The 23450-nt window shown below is 37.4% G+C and overlaps 1 protein-coding gene across 10 annotated transcripts in view; it reads right to left on the reverse strand.

Annotated features, from left to right (window-relative positions):
• The window catches only part of ARHGEF3 (Rho guanine nucleotide exchange factor 3), a 132037-nt gene that overhangs the window by 76030 nt on the left and 32557 nt on the right, over nt 1–23450 (reverse strand). For all 10 annotated transcript variants that reach the window (XR_005269067.2, XR_005269066.2, XM_027467582.3 and 7 more), the window contains one exon: nt 12245–12311. Coding sequence is in view for 8 of the 10 variants with exons in the window: in XM_027467582.3 (XP_027323383.1) it covers nt 12245–12311 (67 nt within the window). In the remaining 2 variants the exon portion in view is untranslated. The remainder of the gene's footprint in view (nt 1–12244; nt 12312–23450) is intronic.

The following is a 23450-nucleotide window of genomic DNA, read 5'->3' on the forward strand; positions in this document are numbered from 1 at the left end:
AGCAAAGCATGTTTTAGAAACGACTCAGAATCACAGCACAAAGATATGTTTGGCAGAGGGCCCACATTTTGCATTTGAGGACACGTCAAGGAAGTGCAAAGCTTGATTTTATCTGTGGGAGTTCTGTATAACAGATGAAGGAAACGCAATTTTTGCTGATTCTTCACCACTCTTGGTAAGCATGCCTGTAGCAACTGCCTTCCATGGAACAAACCCAGTGATTCTTCATTTCACTTGAGTTGGGAAAGCTATATACCGTAAGCAGAAAGCTATATACCTTAAGCATCAAAAAAAGCATTCACCTTGAATTTACTGCTGCCTTAAAAATATTGGATATGACTGGTGCTACCCCACCAGCATAAGAATCGCCAGGCCATCTGTAATTTCAAAACTGAGAAGCTCATCCTGAAAGAACTCCATGGCCACATACACGTTTGGCCATTAATATGATTAAGAATTTGCAGTCAGGAAAGTTACAGGATTAGGTTCCAGTTTCATAATCCAAACCAGAAAATAGAATGCTTCCTTAAGAGGTCTTATATTTACATGACAAAATAGGTTACGACTGGGAAGAGAACAAGTGAGTCAGACTGACCTTCTGATAACAAGAGTCTTCTCTCAAACTGCCAGCTAGGTCACTATTTGTTTTCTGTGATTATACACCCAGTTAATTACCTCACTTGGCCATCAAATTAACTTGTATTACTTCAGGGTAAGAAAAGCTAACTTCCACAACGTGTTCATCTACAAGGTATCAAATAATGCAATTTTCCATATGTTACCTGAAAATTTATAATTGTATATGCTTCATGCAATTTCAACGTCCATTTGAGCAGCCCTCTTCAAAATCTAAACATGCATAGACATAAACTCCCCTTATCCAAAGTAAACTAGAAAACAACGCAGAATAGTTACAAATAATAATGGAATCTGTAAGTATCACAAGTGATTGAAACACAGTGCTTTATATAAAAAATGATGGAGCTTATCCATCTTTCCATCATCTTTCCTGCATCACAAACAGCATTAATTCTTTTGGGTCAGAAAAACTTGTCCTCAAAGTAGTTTCACAGAATCTTTTAGTTTGGAAGAGACCTTGAAGATCACCTAGTCCAACCTATGACCTAACACTAACCAGTCCTCCACTAAACCATATCACTAAGATATGGTTTAAGTAAAAGGAACTAAGTAAAAGGGACTTTGGGGAGAAATATGAATTAGTCAAATCATTCATTTTAAGATACTAAAAATCAAGCTGTCAGCATAATAAATGCAAGACAAAGACGGTCTAGACCCTAGATACTTAAATCTCTCTGTTGATCTGTTGAATTTTTGTGACTTGACAAATCCTGGATTGTTCTGCAGAATCCTGAATGCTTCTAGTAGACAAGAATGCAAAGAAACATCTGAATTTAGGTAGCAAGCAAACAATAATTCTAAATTAAGAAAGCACATACCTAATGACTTGGTGCAGTCTTTTGTCGGTATGAAACTCAGCACAAAAAGTTTCTGCTGAGCTTGGAGGTGAAAAATAAAAGGTGAAACTGATAGCAGTTAGCAACTAATTCCTTTAAAAACAAGAGCCTTCACACTTCCCAGCAGACAGAAAATACTAAAAAAAAAAAAATCCTCAGGAAGCAGATATTTTCTGCCAAAACTTTCAAAAATTGCTTAAACATTTCTTTTTTGGAGAACGGTAAATGTTGTTGGTCTTTCTTCCCTGCCTAACAAAGTGCTAGAACCATATCTAGCCATCTTCTCTTCAGTGCCTTTCAGCGGAGAACAGTTTATTTTCAAAGGAAATCCACATAAATTCTGTATTTAAACAATATACAGGCAAGGATTTTTTCTCAAGATTCCTTTTCCTTTTTCTTTCTTAACTTGTCTTTAGACTGTCACAAGATCTAAGTTCTTTCTTAAACAATATTTCACCCCATCACAAGAAATTTTAATGTTTTGCCATCAGGAATTGGTAATTCCTTGCCCAGGCTTGAGTACTTGCTCTTAAAAATATATATAAATAAATAACTGTAGAAAGCTCTGTACCAGATCCAGAAATTAGGATTAAATATTAGATGTTGAAGTTCAGAACTTCATTCCCAAAAAATTAGCCTCAGCTGTTGCAGAAATCTAAACTCCATGGGAAGCTCGTATTTTTCCATTATGCTTGCCCTAATTTCTAATTTTGCTTATAATCACAGCGATCTCAGCTCTGACCACACTGAACTTTCACTATTTCATACATATTTCCAAATATGATTCAGAAACTAGGGCAATTCTGACGAGTCTTTTTAGAAAAGGTGTAACATACTTACTGGATCAGGTGCCAGATATTAGAGCCTATGTGATATTGGAGCCAACTCCTATTAAACAGCATACACCAGGACTCTGAAGAAGCCTGACAGGCTTGACACCTCAATCCCTATGGAGGCTGCCCTAAATAAAAAAAACCTTTTTTTTAAAACAAAAACAAAAACACACTGCTTTCATCATTAGACATACATAAGGATGCAAGGTTTATATCCTAACTTATTTTACCAAGAAAGATTTGTGTTGTCCTATATCAATTTCCAAGACAGTCTGCAGGACACATTTTCCAGAGAAGTTCTGGACCCTGGTCCTTACACTGAGGGACAATCTGGAACCAGTCCACTGATTCTATTTAATAAAAGAATTATTAGAATGGAGATGGAAAAAAAAAAGACACCATTTGGTAACATTTTACCAAGAAATATGTTCTTGTTTTTATGTATAAAAGATGATTCAAAAGGAAAATGTGAAACTTTTCAGATGCCTGGAGAGTTAAGAAAACGTGGATTGTTCTTATACAAGCTCAGGCAAACCACAGCTTAAGGATTGTTAACTAATTGTTACCTGTAGCAGTAAACTCATAAGAGAAGCCTGTTCTCAGAGAAAGAAAGTAACACTATTTGGTTTTCACTGCAAGGTGGCTACACAAAAACAAAAAGGCCCAGAACCAAGATCTGAAAGGCCCAGAACTACAAAAGAAAAGATACTGAAAATATCTAGATTCCTTACAAACAGATCATTTAATTCTCATAAAATTGTGACCATGAGTGCCACGATTAAGGAAGAGGCAAGATTTTCCTGTTAAAGTGATGGGGAGCATTCAAATTATTCTTTTCTCCATTTTGTTCTGTTTATGACTATTAAAGCTTGTCCTCAAGATGGGAAGAATAATTACTAACAAAGTAATTAGGAAAACTAATTAAAATAGGTATGCAATTTTATCATTATTATTTTTTTTAATATTATTATTTTCATGGGTCTTAAACTGCAACAAGGATGAGGTTCGGCTGGCAGGCATTTTTCAGTCAGGTTTCCTGGTAACACTGAGATTTCCATATTCCATTTCCTGGACACCACAACCTACAGACACTTCAACCTGTTTTTCTTCTTTACATTGACACTCGCACTACTTCTTAGGTCACCAATAGCCTTCTGTCTCAGACGCCAACAGCATTTTAGAAGCACAATGGCAAGCGTGAGTTTTCAGCCCAGCATCAGCCATGAGACTGGCCAACCAGACTTCCCATCAACCTTGTAAACAGCATTGAAAACAGACTGCCACTCTTACCTGCCTCAATCGACCCTGACTGATAGCATGGCAAACACTGCTCTCTAACCTCCATGTAAATAAAACAAAATATGTTTTCTTGCAGTTGTACTTTAGTCAGCCTCCAAGGTGTCTGCACTTTGTTGACAGCAACATCAACAGCAACCACTTGAAAGAAGCGCAGCTTGGATTTACATACATTGCAAACACCCACACAAGTAACAAGGAAGACACTAAGACACTATCTCTAGAGATTCCACACAGGAACTGCCTCAGAAGATTGAAATGAAGAAATCATAATTAACAAGCTCAAAATAATACACGAAAACTTTTCATTTGGTATCTGTGTAGCTGTAGCACTGCTGCTGATTCTGATGGAGCAACAAAACAGCACCGCTAACACAGAATCAAAAAGCCAGAAACATGGGTTAAAATTTGAGTATTACTGTAACTTTGGCTTACATGGAGACAATGATCCCTGAATATTAATAATTTAAACTCAAAAGATATCTGACAACACTTCAAAGAAATTTTCCTGCCTTAATATTCTCACTTGTAAAATACCCATACTACAGGGGTGGCCTAAATTTCAAATCTGGCCAATGTCTATAACAAGCAGGTGCTCAGTCTTTGTTCAGGTTATCCATTTCCAAGCATCTTCTGTTGCCCAGACCTTAACAAAATGATAATAAAATGCAAGCAAAACTAATATATAGCAGTTTCACTGTTGCTATCTTGTCTATAGCTCGTGATAATATAAAGGGGGGGGAGGGGGAAAAAAAGTCAATAATTTTTCACAGCAGTATCCTGCTGCTACAACTAGGATTTTGAAAGGTATGACTAAAGGGAACGTGCATTGCTGAAGTACTATGTGGTATGAAGACAAACAGTGTTCCCTTTTTGCCTTCCAGAAGCCTAAGCAAGTTAGCATATGTGGGATCACATGCAGCCAGCATCCAAAAACCCTGCAGTTTCCTCCCTCTCTTATAGAGACCATCAACAAAAGCCACTCAAAGTCCTGTTTCCAAATGAAAGCAACAGAAGGAACTCAAATTCCTTCCCCCTTCAGCTCCTGTGTTCTTTATATTCCCTTCCAGTCCTCCCTTTGACTTTCCTTCTCACCTGCTCCTTAGAAGACTTGGTTTAGCTTTCTGCCACAGGTACAACTTGACAACCTCAACCAGAACCCGTGGGACTGTCAGTGTGAGCCAGATGGTTGAGCAGAACTTCTACTGCAGCACAGAGGATTTCACAGCTGTTTTGGCAAATGGTTGCTCTTACAACCTTTTCCAAATGCATAACCTATTTATTTACTTTTAAATTAAAACTTACTTCACAGTTTCAAATAGTGCTAACCTAACCACTGACAATTTTGAAATTTGTACAGCAAACTTGGACTGATTGGTGACAATTTTTACAGTTACTAGCACAGGGAAATTAGATAAAAGACCTTCACAATGGTTTACTGAAAAAAAAAAAAAAAAAAAAAAGGAAGTTTTGATGTTAATGATAACTCTGTAACAGGTTGCAATAACAGCACATTTTACTGAAAGCACCATGAAAAGCAAAAAAGCACTTAGAGTCCATGAGTACCACCACTCTTGTCCAGTAGTTGTTTTACACTAAGATTTATGTTCTGAAATAGGGTAACATCAATAAAATGTTGATAAATATTCCAAAATTATTACTGTAATGTTGTTTTCTCAGACCAAATGGCATCAAGCTCAGCTGAACAATGGCACCACGCTGTTAACCATCACAAGTTTCTGAAACAAAGTGATAGGAAATACTAATTTCACATCATGTTTTCTCCATGAGCAGCCACTGTTTGGGGGTCAGGGAGAAAATACAAAGAAACGGGCAGAGGTTAGTGTGAGTTAAATTGAACATAGGTCAAGTTCATCTGCTGTTGAACAAAGAAAAGAACAGTAAATGACAGCAGGAGTACAAGGTAACACCCAATCTATGATTAAAGGCAGGAAATCTGCTCTATAACAGAACACCAAACTTGGCCTAAGAGAATTACAATTGGACCTATCTGCATTATCACATGTTGCTTCTAGCTCAGAATTGTTTGTATGCGTAAAATAGCTGGTGTGACAGGTTTATAGCACACAGAATATTTCTACTATAAATAACAAACCACACCCAGAACAAAAATAAAACATGTTACAAAGCACTGACAAAGATTCATAAAATAAAGCCCTACAGGGTCAACAGAATGTCTACGTACATGTATGACATGTTCCAATAAAATACCTATTCTGTGAAAAGATAATATCAAATCATAACAAATCCTTAGAAATGGGACATACCACACTATTTTTGCTATTAGAAAATACTAATAGAATATCTGAGATGTAATAAATGGAATGCCTACCTTTTACAATACAAATAACAATGGAAAAGTCTTGCTGATGTAAAAGCCTATGAGAGTCTCTTCATTTCAAGAATGCATTTAGTGAAGTGCTCTACAAGAATGCCTCCAAAATTATTGCCCAAAGAAACATAAAAACACCTAAAGTATATTTTGTATTACTAGCATGAAATTAACCTGAAAGTAGTGCTATAAACTAAATTAGGTACTAATCTCAAGGATGACTTTAGTTGTAAAGACTGCCAAAACTTTAATAAAATGGCTACTGATTTGAATTAATGAAAATACTGCAACACCTTAAACATTACAGAATACTCTGGATAGCATGAGCAATAACAGCTCATAAAATGTGCACAGGTATCTCTACCCGAGTCCCAAACTAGTAGAAACCTAGCAAAGGCCAGGCTGCATCATTCATCTCATCTAACCATATAGTAACTCTGTTTATTTCTTCCTTAAATAAAACCACTATGCAAAGAGCATAGTTACAATATGTTTTCTCTTTCTCCTAAGATGCATTATATGTAAGTAAAAGGTCCATACCTGAAAGTACTGTATGTCAGTGGTGGGAAGTAGGGGTTAACTACTCCTTTCCAAAGAACCCATAGGTGTCTCTCCAGCACATCCAAGATCTTTGCAGCACTGCTGTATGAGAAGAATCTTGCAATGTACACTACCCCCTGATACTTCAAAAGGATAAAGCCATTTATCATGGGCCTAAGAACACACATATTTACAAATCCTGTTTCATAATTTGAACATTCTGACATGACACAACTATGCCCATTATACATTCTGGATAAAGCTTGATTATCGTGGTAATTAAACAATCAGTTTGGAATAATGCGTTCTTAAATTCATTTAAAGTTTTAAGTTCAGTGTATACATTAAAAACAGAATAATTCCAATGTGTGTTTTGGAACTGCAGCTGAAGTCAACTGTTATCCAGTTACGCAAATGCCACACAATGAATTTCTGATAGCATCTCTATTTTTCTGCCAACATAAACCTTGCTGTTCCAAGAAAAAATAGTCTTGTGACTAATCAACAATAGTTGCAATAGATTGTTCAAAAACAAAACCAATAATAAGCTAAAATATTTCTAACTCCACCCATAGATTAAGCAGGGAGACATCAAAAACAGCTCTGACAAACAAAAATCAGCATCCAGACTGCCTGCTTGCATCAATTTATGAGCTCTAGTCTTCTGAGCTGCAAACAGTATATCACTGAAATAACTATTTTTTAATAATTAAAAAATAATGACTTTTAATAATTATTTTTAAATGCTCCTATTGCACTTTATATTGCTGCTATCAACAGTCTGAAGTTTCCCCAATCCTGCCATGCTACAAAGAACAAACTTCAAGACTACAGAAAAACTCAGCTTCTACTAAACCCGTAGACAAGTACTATATCTACAGCATCTATCCTTGAGTACATTAACACATAAAGACTTACAGATTTGCTTCTAACCACTGCTACTACCAGACATCAGACACATTCTGGCCCAAGAAAGGTCAATGCTGGATAGAGGCAAAACAATGAAAACAAGACAAAAAGAAAGCCTGCACCAAGACTGAAAGAGGAGGAAGTGCTGGGGTAATTCAAATGTGAAGTGCAAGCACTTCACAGGAGCTTGCAATCCACTGGAAGAAGAAAAATGACTAGGTGTAAAAAGAGCAAGTGGAAGAGAAGTACACATCATTTCTAGAAAGGAGAAAAATATGGAATTTGTACTTTTTCTTTTCAAAGACAGATGAGATGGATCAGAGAGCAAGAATCTACTTATCTCCTAAACAAACTGGAAGAGGTTAGGAAGAAATCAAAGGACTGCCCACAGAGGGAAATGTATGAGCGTACAGCAAGAAAACAGGCACGGGAGAGCTGGGATGCCAACAGCACTCCCTCAGGTGGAGGAGTCCTCCTATTACATCTGAAGCAACTGTTTCTCATAACGGGCATGGTTATTACAAATTATACTGTCTGTGCAAAATAATTTTTCTTCTCCATGGAGGAAACTACTGAAGTTGTGTCTAAAAAACACAAGTACATTAAAAAGAAAAAGAATGTCATATACAGGAAAAAGCATAATGTGGCTAACTTGTGTTTAAAAAATCGTATTGGTCTTACAATGTTCATACTTACCTACAAGAGAATCATATTTCAACACTTTTAAACTACAGATATGAGCTCATAATTTTACTTCAACAAGTACAAATAAAGACCTGCCTGATACCACTTCTTAGAAGTCGCTGTTATGGGTAATATAATTGCTTAAGCAAACGAGTATCAATGGGTACGGGCATGAGATAGAATCAGTCAGAACCCAGAGCTAATAGAGGTGCTCTCTGCAGTAGTACTTAATTATGTTATTAATTATCAAGTTAAAGCTAGCAAAAAATTTTCCCTCTTAGCAACCTTTATCTTGTTTTGATTCACGCACCCTAACGGGAATAACTGAAGTCTGCCAGCCTGCAGAAAAGAAACACACTGCTTTGTAAATACTGTCTGAAGAGTGTGGAACTCCTGCCATTTGGCGCAAAAGACACTTTTTTTTAATACTTGAAGTAAAATTTGCAAGGAAACCACTTACACATCTAAAACTAACCTTCAGCAAGTTTAGCACATTTTTATGTCAGGCTTCTCATAAATTAGATCAGCCTTCCTCACTGGTGACCACATCTACAGCTTGGTTAGTTAAAAGCTTTTGCAAAACTGAAAAGGAAACAAAAAGGAGGAAATAGGAAGAAGCACATTTGCAATAAATTATCTCGAATCTTTAGTCAACTGAACACCAAACGTCTCAAAATATTTCAAATAGAAAATGTTGGTTTAGATTCCGCTATTGATTTATTTTTAGCACTAAAGTTACTGTAGGGGAAAGAAAAGAAGAGAAACAATCATAATGGTTCAGATGTTTGTTTAAAATATGCAGGAAGTGATGCTAGCTCTTTGTGGAACAGTATAGAGAAATATCAACGAAATTTCAGCACAGAAAAAAACAGCATTCTCTTCAGTTATGCCTGCACTCCCAGAACTCTTCATTAACCAGGTAACTGTTTTTCTTTAGATGGTCTGTCAGTTTCTTCATTGCCACCTGAAGCGTCATCGTATCTGCGGGACCACTATGTACCATTGCTCTTGTAAATATATCTAAATACGCCATTATAGAAAAAAATATAATTTAAGGGCCTTTAGTAGCCTGAGCATGCCATTCATATAATTAGGGCACTTTAGAAAATTATCTGCTGGTGAAAACAAAGTGGTGATTTTGAGAAAACAGGAGGGGAGACAAGCTGAAATCTGAAATTTCTCATGAGAGATTCTTATGCTGCTTCAGTTCAGAACTTTCTTGTAAAGAAGTCTAACTATACTTACTATGGATAAAACAGCACACAGGCATGTAAATCAAGCAAGCAACCACAGAAGCTTTAATCCTGGCATCTTCTACCTGTAGGTACATCACTGTATAAATTTAATCCTGATTTGACAGGATTTTTTTTTCCCCCATAATAAATAGAATTGTTTCCCACACCATGTGGCAACTTAACAAATTATTGCCATATATACATTAGGAAAAGCATATTAAACCGCTGTATCGTATGGAAAAGCAACAAACTGGTGCTTGGGAAAGCCTTCTACCTGCATAAAGGTTTTGGTGGAAGGGTGGCATGGAGATGAGAAGGTGAGTTAATCACAACTATGAGAGAGAAAAATAGGTTAATACCAATCTCTGTGCTAAGATCTATGCTGTTCTTTTCTTTATTTCAATATTGACCTGCTCCTGAGTTGCCCCTTCTCATCAGATATTCACAACTTTTCTCCATTACCAAGGCCTTGCCACAATTTTTTCACCCTACATATAGCATCTTTATTTTCTCAGAATCAACATTTGCAAAATGTGGAACCGATGAGCACGTAGTTTTATAGATTTCTACCTCCCTTCCACACTTCTGCTTCTTTGCTTTCACACCCTCTAGCTTTCCTCCATTTCCCTACCGTGTTCCTCTCCACTCTCTCACACTATCACTACATCTTACAGTGCTTTCTTCATCCTGATTATCCCTCTTCCTAAGCTGCACCTTCCTCCTCTTTCCCCCTTATAAAGGCAATATAGGTAATAGAGGGAAATATATAGCTGGGTAAATATATGGCTATAGGAAGACACTACCCAAAGTTCTGGAAGTAATTACTACTATTATCTAAAACTGACATCTTTGATAGAAAAACACATAAGTTATATAATCTTGACATGGAAATCCCCGTAGAGGAAATTAAATATGATCTCTAACCACGACACTCAAAATGAACACCTCAGAATGGAAAAAAGCTTCTTCTGATAAAATGAAGCTAAGAAACGAGAGGGAGCTAGAAATATAGAGGAGTTTCCCCTCATGAAGTGTTTAGCATCTGGGCCTTCCCTATCTCTCTTTGAGGTTTCTTTCTGAGTGCAAAGTGAGGACAGATGTACAACATTGTAACTTTATACTTAACAACTTTCTCCTGTTTTATTGTTTGTGACTTTAAATGATCCTGTAGTACAGAAATAACAGAGAAGTTTTAACAAAGCATAGATCACCTCAAGCATTTTGGTTATTCCACTGTCAACATTAACTTAGTTCTTTTACCCAATAAAATTTTATGCCTGTTTGAGAAAAGACAAAGTTAATATTTTGTTCTTGTAATATTTTTATTCTGCTCATTGGACTTCCGTAACATGTTTTTTCCATCCACCAAAACAAAGTTGATGCTGACAAATTGCAAATGTCAGGAGGGACTTAGCTTTCTTGTCCAGTGCTCAGTTGGCTTGACTTCAGCATCTGAACAGATCCAGTGAACAACTGGCACAGGTTCTTCCCCAACATAGTAGTTTATTCCAAACAATTCACTTCAACTGCCAATCACCATGCATTTCAGGAAATATTACAACTATAGAACCAGGCCTCTTTGCTAGTGTCCCATAAGTTTCCTTAGAAATAAGGGAGCAGATAACTCCCACATATCTTCATTTCTGTATATGAAGGAAGCAGTCTGAAAATCCTTTTATCTATTTTAGTATCCTTTTTCTCTTATTCAGGCTATAAATAGAACACACTGCTATCTCCTTTTAGGTTCTTGATTTCTCCTCTTAATTCTGAAGGTGTTTTTTGTGTGTGTGCGTGCGTTTAAAAAACAAAAACAAAACAAAACAAACAAAAAAACTTGCCAGTTCTTTATTCTTAGTGGATTAGCCCAGTCCACCTCCGCCACACAGCTTGGATCACTGACATCATGTCGCCACACTTACCAGCTCCAGGCCTTTATAGTCCCAGCGAGCCACTGCATCACTGTTTCACCAGCTTTAGCTCAAACCTACAATATTCTTTCTATATGAGCTTCCTCATATAATTTTCCAGCACAGTTGAAGATTTGACAAAATACTAATGTCAATTTTATTTTTAAACTGATTCCAAAATTTAGAATTAAGCTACATCTCAGAAGTTGTTGGTTTTTGTTTGTTCGCTTCATCAAGAAATCAGGAAAAACAAACATTGGTGAGTGAACTATTCTCTCAGTAACACTGAGGATTTCATCCCTATAGCTCTGTGGTGCAATGAAAGAAATAGATGGGGAAAATAAGAAGTTCACAATAAGCAATAGTGGAGGCTCTATTCAAAATATGAAATAGAGTACAAAAGTCAGTATCAGATATCGCGAAATATAGTTTTAGTTTTAATGTTTACGGTACTACGACCACCACCAATCATTCAACTTACAGACGTCATTTACCATTTCGACAAAGCATTTAAGTAACATCTTTTCTACTTAAATCCTTTGTTGAAGAAGCTCTGAGACAACACATTTATACACTCTCCTTAACACAAACTCGCTCTCCATCTGTACTTCTGCAAAATTCAGATTTTCAATAACTCTATCTATTGTAGTAAAAAAAAAAAAAAAAAACAACAACTAAAAAAAAGTGTACATCACTTCAGTCTTGCTAATTTACTTTTAGATCTGAAAACACACCAATTTTACTCCATTTTTTAAAATCACACTGTATGTTAAACTGATTATGCTAAATTGTCTCCCTAGCCAATAGTAAGTCAGCCAATCACCTGAACAAAAAGTTGTGTGTTCTTGTTTGTTTTTATACACACAAGGCCTTTTAGCAAATTACAAAATTAAAGTTTCCATTCCGTATTTGTTTTACTGTGATTTTAGCACTCACAGATCATGTTTTAACTACAAAGTCATGCAGCAAAAGGATAAAGTAGGAGGGAATATTAAAACAACACCAAACTTACCCCTCTGAAATTCCAGCTCTTAGTTGAAGGAAACAAGGAAATATTGTTCTGTTGCTGTTGTTTTGGCCTACAAGACGAAACAAGGAAAATTATTTACCATTACAAAAGCATTTATCATGACATTTTCAGCCATTATTATTTTCTACATCAACAACAGAGTGACAACAGAAGAGAGAAAAGAAAAACACAGATTTCAAGTACTAAGACACCTTAGATTTCCTTGGCAGTAATTCTGACAGGTTTCACTCTTCAGTTTAGAAAAACATTTCAATTTAGATTGAGCAATAAGGGACATTGCAGCCTCACAAGTCTTCAGAGGTGGACTGGCTTGATGTCTGGCAGTAACTTCATTACTCCTACTGATTTTCAGCCAGTAAAGATGACCCTGACCTGAACAGCATGGGTCTGCGAAAGCTGTAGCTGTGCCACGTACTGTGCAGTGTGCCAGCTGGGCTGGGCAAGATCACCAAGGAGCTCTCAGCCCTAATGGTGATGCAAGGTATGCAAGGCACCAATGTAAAGCAAGCTAGCCATACCTTTATGCTAACATCTGGAGAAGCTGACTACAGGTTATACTCGTTCCAAAACCTTCCTACCCTGTAATTACCACTGCACAATTATTTCTGAAAGGTAACTATAACGTTATCCGCTTCACTCTTAACAAGTGCTTTTCATTCATTAAGATCTTGAAGATCTTAAATTGCTTTGCAAAGGTAGGCAAACATTGCTGAGATTTGACACATGAAGTCAGATCAAAGCTTGACTGACCTGCTGAAGTTGACCAAACCAACAAATAATTTGTTGGCGGGACCTAACTATTGTGCACACTGCAACTCAATCCATGCAATTACAGAGATTACAGGTTAAAAAACAGTGAATTAAACAGCTGCCTGTCAAACCTCCTCTCCATCCAACAATAACAGAACAGATGTTTTTGCAGTCAAAGCACTAATCTAGCATGGAAGATCTGGGAGTAGATCCTTCTGTGTAGAATTCCTGAGGGACTTCAGCACACTGTGTCCCAGTTTCTATTCTGTAGTCAGGAGTAAGCAATAATTACCTTAGTCTTCTGTCTTCCCTATTTTGGTGTAAAATATGTTGCACATGGACATTTTCATATTATGTACATTAAAAGATGTCATAGAGCTAAGATCACAATAGCCATTTTTACAGGTTAACATAACACAAATCATAAAATATCATGACAACTGAGTTGTTACAACTCAAACCTTGGTGTTAATATTTTCAGTTTTTCATTCTAGTAGACAGCCAACCATAAAGGATATCAATATTTCAAGCACAGTGATGAAGTCATTAAAAACCACAAAGAGCATACAGTACAGATTTTATAGACTATCCATTAAGAAGTTCTCATACAGCAGTTTTCCATGTTCAGATATTAAGAAATTGAATGTCTAACACAAGATTCTCAGTGGAACTGTAACTGCATTATGAAAAGAAAAAAAAAAAACAAAAAAAAAAAACCACAGATTTCAGTTATCCTAACAGTGTTTTACATCCTTTTTGTTCACTGGCATGCACAAATGATCTCCAACAAGAACCAGAGTCCTCCAAAAAGAACCAGAGTCAGGATCTCCAAGATGCATTGTGTGCTTTCTAAAGAGTTGTGCTCCTTAGTAATTTTTCAAGAAATGTCACACTTAAAATATCAAAGAAAATGCAGAAATATAAGTTTAACGCTATTCATGCATATATTTTCCCAGTTTATTAAGACCACCAGCACAAGCTGTATTTTAATTAAGCTGAATATAGGGGAAACAAAGATATTTCAACTTGAATAAGTATGAGAGGATTGACAATAGTTTACAAAACAGGGAAAAAACAAGGTAAATGAAAGTTTCCTAACAAATTACTTCTCTCTGCAATAACAAATTACTTCTCGTCTTTTAACAAGAGCCAGGGACTATGCTAAGAAATAAATTGGCTGTATTATTGTGTGCTCTAAACTGAAGGCCATCCCTTAAAAGAAGTCTGATGACTAACAATTTATCATCCATCTTTATGTAACCTTCCCATTCAATTAAAGCATACCAGACCTAACGGCAACTGTCACTAAGTCTTCACAGAGAAGATGCTTAATATTACATCTACAATTTGCCTGTTTTCATAATGGTTGTCCTCCTTGCTTGTCTTATCAGTTAGGGATCTTACTTTATTTTGGTGAGAACAAACCTCTTTATTATTCATAATGGTATGCTAATTCCTTTCTTATTAATAGTATCACTATTAAAGAGCCCTAAATGCAGGAAAATCAAGACAGTTTTAACAAAAGGAGTGCTTAATTAACAAGCTAGTAAAACTTAAAGTCACTGTATGCCTTTCCAATACTTACTGGGCTGAGACCTATAGGATGTAACCAAATTCTTTGCAAATTCTTTTTTCACCCAATGTATGCAGGTCTCATGTAATGAACATAAACTAGGCTTAAGAATTATACTCATTTACCACCATAAAGGCTACATTAAATGATTTCTTCAAAAGCTTTCAGATAGATATATATATCTGACCTATTACTTCCCTATTATATCCAAAATGCATTCAGAAAAGAGATGCCCATAAATCATACAAAGAAATCACTTTCAATGAAACAGAAAGCAACAAAATCAGTCTGGGGAGAACCTTTAATCAAGCTTCATATCATTACTAAGACTGACAGAAGAGAGCCTTCCAAAATGCAAGATGAAACAATTGCTCAACAAATAGAAACAATTGCTCTCTTGGGCCCCTACAATGGACCAGGAAAACTTCATCAGAGGCATTCAAATTCTACAATGTATTCAAATTATAATATGTGGGAACAACAGTAAATACAACAACTCCAATTTCCCATCACAAACAACCATTTTGTATAGCACACCTCAATCTTATCAAGACCTTAAAACTACAAAAGCACTGTCCTCTTATCTTACAGAAAGACTGTTCTAGAAATCTTACTATTCCCATACCTAGAAACCATGTAGGCTAAATATATTCATCTGCCATGGCCAGCACTACAAATCAGCATTTTTCAGCTGAATGCGCCCTTAAACCAGAGCAACGTAAAATGCAAACAGATTCTCAACTATGCCTCAACAAAACATAGTTCTAGCAAAAACACGACCTCATTTGCAGTTCTCAGTTTGGTCCTTCACTATCTTCAAGCTATTTTATTATGTGTCTTCCCAACAGTCTATCAATATTGGTAAGAATCATACTGGAAAATAATTACAGTACTGCAGATTTGGGAAAAGACATTTAAAATTATTGTCTTACTTTTTTTCTACAGGGCACTGCTACAAAGAGTATTCTGTTTACTGGATAAATCTTCCCTGAATTGCAAGAGAATGAAAGCTAATTAATAAACAGTCTGACTGCATTATAAAAGTGTTATCGAAATACTATTTGATATTTTAAATACAAAAACAAAAAGCTAACAGAATAGCCATTAAATCTTATGCTTTGATAATAGGGATACTGCGTCAATAGGTGTATTAAAGTCCCTTCCTTTGGAAATAAAATAGTTTACTGACCAGACCAATAATTAAAATCATCACTGGCATAAGTAGGTAGCAGAGACAACAAATTAAAAATATTCATGCAAGGATGGAAAGTGGAGACAAATTAAAGGGCATAAGCAGTGATGAACACATCTGATCCTGAGAGACTCAGACGCTCTAGTAAGGCTTTTTCAGATGTCAAGAACAAGACAGGGATGGTTCTTGTAACTACATGAAATGTGACTGACACTCTTGAAATATATATAATATATGATTAGAGACTAGATGATGGCTGGGACACAAGGAATTACATGCCAGGTGACAGAAAGAGAAAAATTGCTTCCTGGAATTACTTATAACAGTAATCTGAAGGCTGCCATTTATAATACCCGGTCTTTCTTACAGATGGATACGCCTTTTCATTTAAGTAAAAGTTACCAAAACCTTTTCTCCCTAGTACTGGAGTTTTAAGAATGAAAGACTAGAAGGTCAGTGTGGAACATTGAATTGAAAATAAAGATGCATGTTATTTGGCTTAAAGTATGTTCAGTATATTTATATTGTGGGGGGCGGGGTGGGGAGCAGCAATTCGTAGTAAACCAGCATCATCATAACTGCTTGTCTGGAAACAAAACATTGATCTTTCTTAAAAAGATTTTGCAAAAAATGTCCACTATGTTTTACATTTACTGAGCTCAGTAACTATATACCTAGCGTGTTCCAATACTGCCCTGGAACTTAGAGCAAAGCTTGAATTCTTTGCTTCTTGCGTATCACCAGTAGCAGTAACATTTCCAGGGCAGATTAGCATAGAGTTTCAACAACAATTGATCATGACCCACAACTATTCTTGCTGCGTAAAACTCTGGATAGAACCCAGACATGTCCCCCAAAATTTTGTTCACAAAGGTTAAAAAAACAAAATAAAACAAAACACCTGTAAGTCATAAAATAAGACCTTTGTCCTTAAAACATGTGGGATTTTCTGTTTAGGTTCACACACACACACACGCACACTACAAATAGAAATAATAAAAATATCTGCTGGACAAAGATACCCTTACTGAAATTTTTAGATAGACACCAAATCAACATGCCTCCCAGAATAAATCAGTGCATTTTTTGTGCAACCTGTGCTACGCTGCAGGTCACTGACAATAAACAGAATATAAAGGAATCTAAAGACCAAAACATCCACCAACTGTTGTACAGTTTTTATTACATTTCCAAGAGGAAAAGACTTACATATCTTGATGCACAACGAGATAGATGAAGGATTTACATTACTTTATGTTAAGCTCATGTAACTTGCATCTTCAGCTGATCCTGCAGTCTTTCTGTACACACAGCACTATCATTTTTTTTAGATATGAATATCCAAGCTATGTGCTTAAAACGCTAAACTGTTGCATCTATTTGAAGAAAAAAAAAGTGCATTTCAGAAATCTACATGAATACTCAAAAAAAAAAAAAATGGAAAGCTTAAACCACTTAGAGACGAAGTAAAAATTCTTTTCAAACTGCAAAAATTGTTGTTTCTACATTTGTGAATATTTTACAAAGATATAGTTAAATAACAAATAGTACTTACTGCTCAGAACTATTCTTTGTAATATCAGCTCAACCTCACAAAAGTGTACAATAATACACTGTTGATATAAACATATTTATTTTAACATGCTAGGGTATATTTCTGCTAATGAATTGCAAAATATTCCAAAGCAGTTTACCTGGCGAAGCCAAAGATTTACAAGAGCTCTTTTAGCTTTGAATGATGGTTTTGAACAACACCGATTCTCTTGGATGTTTTAAGTTACAAATAACAATAAATTTGACTACCATCAGCATTGATTTTAAAAGCAGAGAAAAAATGTGGTTTAATAAAAAACACTGACTCCTTCACCTGAAACATCAAACGTCATTCCTTTTCTATACAAAGCCTGCACACTTTAGCACCAAAAGGAGAATGTGTAAAACTTCCTCTATTTTCCAAGGGGAAGAAGTTGACTTTGAGTAGAATTTGACTGAGAAATTTTAAGTTCTTATGAAGATTTTACTTGCTACAGTTCTAAAAGACAAATTATCTCAAAATGACCGTGTTTGTGCTTAATTTACCGAAGTTTAATTCTGCAGAGGTGAGCCCTTTAAGAGCTACTCTATGTAGAGTCCATAACCAGACAATTGGAAAAAAATATCCACTTAGGTAAACAGGATTAGACAGTTACTACCTACAGAGAAACATATAATATCCACCAAGGAAAAAAGCAGATGAAGGATTTTTAGTTGGTGTGCTAACTTCCTGAATACTGACAATCTTCTACTGTCCCATCATCATGAATTGAGTGTCATAAACAGTATAAAAGAAAAACAGCCCTTGTGAATTTGGGTGTATGCAGACAAAAGCCTGCACTACTGAAGCAGGTACAAATACCAGTGAATTGTTCTGAAGGAAGCATGGGAAAAGAGTAGGTGTGGGACATGTTTGTTTATACAATGAACCAATTCCCAGCACTGCAAAATATCCCATCACTACTAAAACCCAAAGGAGCTACATAACATATCTTTTAATTTCTGCATTTGATTTATTTTCTTTAAAGATTAATACTAATTTTATGAACTAGAAAAAAAAAGCCTCTGAAGATCAAGTAAAGTTCTACATTTGATTAAAAAAAAACAAAAAACAGATTCCTAGTGATGTACTATTTCAGCTTCTAGGGAAACACCGGCTTGGAGCTAAGCTGTAAACATAAATTATTTCTTTATTTTTAACTATTACAGGTTAATATAATAAATTGCATTTGAGATATCCCACTATAAATGCATCCCCTTGACATATATGAACCATATTCACAGTTGAAATAGCCCTTGCTACCAGCCAACAGAAGGACACAGTGTTACAGTGGTGTTTTTGTTTGTTTGTTTGGTTGGTTGTTTTTTTGTTTTGTTTTGTTTTGTTTGTTTTTTGCTGTTTGACAAGGTACAGCTGAATTAATGCCAGGGACAATGAGAAGGGCACCCTGTATTATAAGAAAATATCACCATTTCATTGATATTGTAAAACATAAGAAAGATTATTCACTGGCTGGCGTTGAATGTGGATGCTCAAATTATTCCTACAGTATTTCGATCATATCAGGAAGAAGACGACCAATAACATGTTAGTTAATTCTCAGTCATTACATCACCTCACTGTAACACAGATATACACTGAATTCTTTACAAAGAGAACAACTCATTAGAAAGGAATGTTTGCTCATCTCCACCCAGCTGTACAGATAAGATCCTCCGGTCCATGTGAAGAAAAAGCTCCAGCGGTAGTGTCTGAACGGTCCCCATCGTGAGAATGCCAGAAGAATCAAGCCCGCAGGCAAAAACTCACAACAGTGTTCATGTTCAAAGAAACAGAAAAAGCTTATTCCATTTTGTTTTCCAAACAGAAAGAAGTTCTCATCGAGAACCTAATGTTGGGAAATCCACTTAATTTAGCAAGACTGGACACTTGTTGATAAGCTAGAAGCAAAAATAGTCAGTGAGAGAAAGCAGACAGGGGATTGTGAGCTTTGTGATATCCAACCAAACAGCATTTTCCCCATCGAGCTATATAGAAGCTACTAATATCCTCAAAATAATCATTCAAGTGTCATCACATAATGTTCTTGATAACAAAAATGAGTGGAAAGACTTTTTTGTTTGGATTCATATCATCTAGCTCTCTTTCTGAAGGTAAACATGAATTCCTGTGAAGCTGTGGTTCGCTAACAGACAGCTTGAAGGATCAGAAGGACTGAATAGAGAGGGCAGTGCTATTTAAAACAACATTTGGACACAAGTCAATCCAATACGAGATTTTAAAATTCCCATACTACTTTTGCCTTATGCCCCCATTTGCACTTTTATCTTTTTCTGCATTGTAGTTTATATTTCAAGTAAAAATGACCCCAAAGATTTGATTTCTATCAAAAATGTCAGATAAAGTTGTTATGTTGTTACGCCTATAGACACCTTAGAGCTTCCTTTGTACTGTACAGTGAAAAGCACTCCTGCATACCTTTTAAAGATTGTTGCATGATATTCTTTACACCTGCTTCTCAAGGATGTGGCAGTAAGCAAATCAGTCAAGGAAGGAAGCCTCTTTTTATTAAATGCAATCCATTATCAAGGGTTCATAGAATCATAGAATATCCTGAGTTGGAAGGGACCCATAAGGATCATCAAGTCCAACCCCTGGCACCACACAGGTCTGCCCAAAAGTTTAGACCATGTGACTAAGTGCACAGTCCAATCGCTTCTTAAATTCAGACAGGCTTGGTGCAGTGACTATGTCCCTGGGGAGCCTGTTCCAGTGTGCAACCACCCTCTCTGTGAAGAGCCTCTTCCTGATGTCCAGCCTAAACTTCCCCTGCCTCAGCTTAACACTGTTCCCATGGGTCCTATTGCTGGTGATTAAGGTGAATAGCTCAGCGCCTGCCCCTCCACTCCCTCTCGCGAGGAAGTTGTAAACCGTGATGAGGTCCCCCCTCAGCCTCCTCTTCTCCAGGCTGAACAGGCCCAGTGACCTCAGCCGCTCCTCATACGTCTATCCCCTCTAGGCTCTTCACCAACTTCCTCTAAATACTCTCCAACAGTTTAATGTCCTTCTTGTACTGTGGTGCCCAGAGCTGCACACGGTACTCCAGGTGAGGCTGCACCAGTGCAGAGCAGAGCAGGACAATCACCTCCCTCGACCAACTAGCGATGCTGTGCTTGATGCACCCCAGGGTACGGTTGGCCCTCCTGGCTGCCAGGGCACACTGCCGGCTCATATTCAACTTGCTGTCAACCACAACCCCCAGATCCCTCTCCAGCGTCTCATCGCCCAGTCTGTACATATAGCCAGGGTTGCCCCGTCCCAGGTGCAGGACCTGGCACTTGCCTTTGTTAAACTTCATGTGGTTGGTGATCGCCCAGCTCTCCAGCCTGTCCAGATCTCTCTGCAAGGCCTTTCCACCCTCATCTGAGTCCACAACTCCTCCAACTGTGGTGTCATCAGCAAATTTGCTCCGAACTCCTTCTAGTCCTACACCCAAATCATTTATAAAGACTTTGAAGAGGACTGGCCCTAAGATGGAGCCTTGAGGGACCCCACTATTGACCGTCTGCCAGCCACATATGGCCCCATTAACCACAACCCTCTGAGCCCTGCCCGTCAGCCAATTGCTCACCCATCGTATGATGCTTTTGTTAAGTTGTATGCTGGACATTTTGTCCAGTAGGATCCTATGGGAAACTGTGTCAAAAGCCTTGCTGAAGTCCAAAAAGATCATATCAGCTGGTTTCCCCTGGTCAACTAGACAGGTGATCTTATCATAGAAGGAAATCAAATTTGTTAGGCAGGACCTACCCCTCATGAACCCATGTTGGCTGGGACCAATGACTGCATTGTCCCCCAGGTGCGCTTCAGTAACTTCAAGAATCACCTTCTCCATAATTTTACCAGGCACTGACGTGAGACTGACAGGCCTGTAACTGCTAGGGTCTTCTTTCTTCCCCTTCTTGAAAATTGGGACAACATTTGCCAGCTTCCAGTCTACTGGGACCTCTCCAGATTCCCAAGATCATTGAAAAATAATTGAGAGAGGTCCTGCAGTGATGTCAGCCAGCTCCTTCAGCACCCTGGGGTGAACCCCATCCGGACCCATGGACTTGTATGGATCCATGTGGAGCAGCAAATCCCGCACACGTTCAGGGGCGGTTGGGAGTTTATCATTCCCACCATCATGGTCCTCCAGCTCAGGGCACCCTGGGTCCTGAAGCCCATCATCAGCATTGAAGACAGAGGTGAAGAAGGCATTAAATGTCTCTGCTTTGCCTATGTCATTGTCTGTGAGGAGACCTTCCCCGTCACATAGCAGACCTATGTTTTCTTTGGTTCTCCTTTTTCTGTTAACATATCTAAAAAAAAAACTTTTTTATTGTCTCTCACAGACATGGCCAGCTTCAACTCTAGTTGGGCTTTGGCCCCACAAGCTTTCTCTCTATAAATATGAACAGCATCCCTGTATTACTTCCTCGTCTCCTGACCCTCCTTCCAGCAGCCGTACTCTTTCCATCTAAGCTCCAGGAGAAGATCCCTGGTCAGCCAGGCTGGACTTCTGCCCCACCTGCCTGACTTTTGACTGATATTTTGGAATCGCCTGATCTTGTGCTTTTAGGAGGCAGTGCTTAAAGATTGACCAGCACTGATGGACGCCAATGCCTTCAAAAGTAGCTTCCCAGGGGACCTCGCTGACTAGTTCTCTGAGCAGCCTGAAATCTGCTTTCCCCATATCCAGGGCTGAAGTTTTGGCGGCAGTTTTCCTTCTGTCACCATAAATTCTAAACTCAACCACTTCATGGTGACTATGACAGAAACGACTGCCAATTGCCATGTCTCCCGCAAGACCGTCTTTGTTTTCCAGCAACAGATCAAGGAGGGCACCTTTCCTAGTTGGTTCCCTTAGCACCTGCACCAAGAAGTTATCAACTAGGTGCTTTATGAACCTCCTTGGTTGTAACTTTCAGAATGCTGCTTCATTGAGAAGGATTATTCTTGCATGAAGAAGTGTTATATAAGGGGTGACTAGATCTGCTCCTGTACTTTTTATAAAGGCAAAGACAGACCAGGCCATCTTATCTTAAGATTTGAATAAGCCTGTCACCACTAGAGCTAATAAACTAACTTTTCCAAGGGCATGCAACCATGGTCATGACATAACTTCACTGTGTAGTAACCAATTACCTGAAAAGTGAAATTATAAAGTACACTTTCATGTTTATGCCAGTTCAGTCCTCTGCAGTGACTAAAGGATTGCAGATTGTCAGGTCAAATCCCATTTAGCTAGTTTGTCATATAGAGTTCAATAGGGTATATGTACAAATCTCACTAAATGTTAAACCTGCAACACTCTGGGGCTCTGCTCAGGACACAAGCATCTATTTTCCAATGACATAACCAAAACATAGGCAACAGAACTTCTCCTACACTTAAAGCTGACAATAAAAAATGAACAGAGTATTAAGAAGTGGAAGAAAACAAAAGGGGGGGGGGGGAATTATTTAACTTACTGATAAGGAAACCTTTCATGGGAATAGGTTTTAATATTTATACCAACTCTGAGGGAAAAGCTTCACACACACACACCAACTGTTGTTTTTGGTGCTGTTTTAAAGATTAGCACCCACTGAAATATGCTATTTTTCTCTTTGGTTAATAAGAAACCTGGAAGAGGATACTTTCGGTTCACTAAGAGCACAACAAACCAAGTACAACAAATGAAGCTATGCTCAACAAAGTCTTTAGGATACTCGCAGCTGAAATACTTGTAGACGAGCAAGCCTTTTCAGTAATTATGTACCCAACACAACCAGTTTTCTTTAGTAAACCACTGTTATATCTATATATAGATAGATAATTTATTTTTTAACTGAATTATATCATGTGCTCCAAAATGAACTACAGGGGGGCCTCGAATGAAAGTGGAAAGCAATATGTAATGATCAACATCAAACCATGCGACTTTTAGATTCACCATGACACTTGTAAGATTTTCACTGGCATTATCAGCAGAATGCACAGTGCAGGAACCACAATAAAAGAAACAACAACTTCATCTCCATTTCATCTTCATGTCTGCTTCCACAGTAATTCCAATTAAGTTGCCTAAATACCTGTAATAGCAACTATCAGCACC

Source organism: Anas platyrhynchos, chromosome 13, assembly GCF_047663525.1.
Source record: "Anas platyrhynchos isolate ZD024472 breed Pekin duck chromosome 13, IASCAAS_PekinDuck_T2T, whole genome shotgun sequence".
Classification (NCBI taxonomy): Eukaryota; Metazoa; Chordata; class Aves; order Anseriformes; family Anatidae; genus Anas; species Anas platyrhynchos.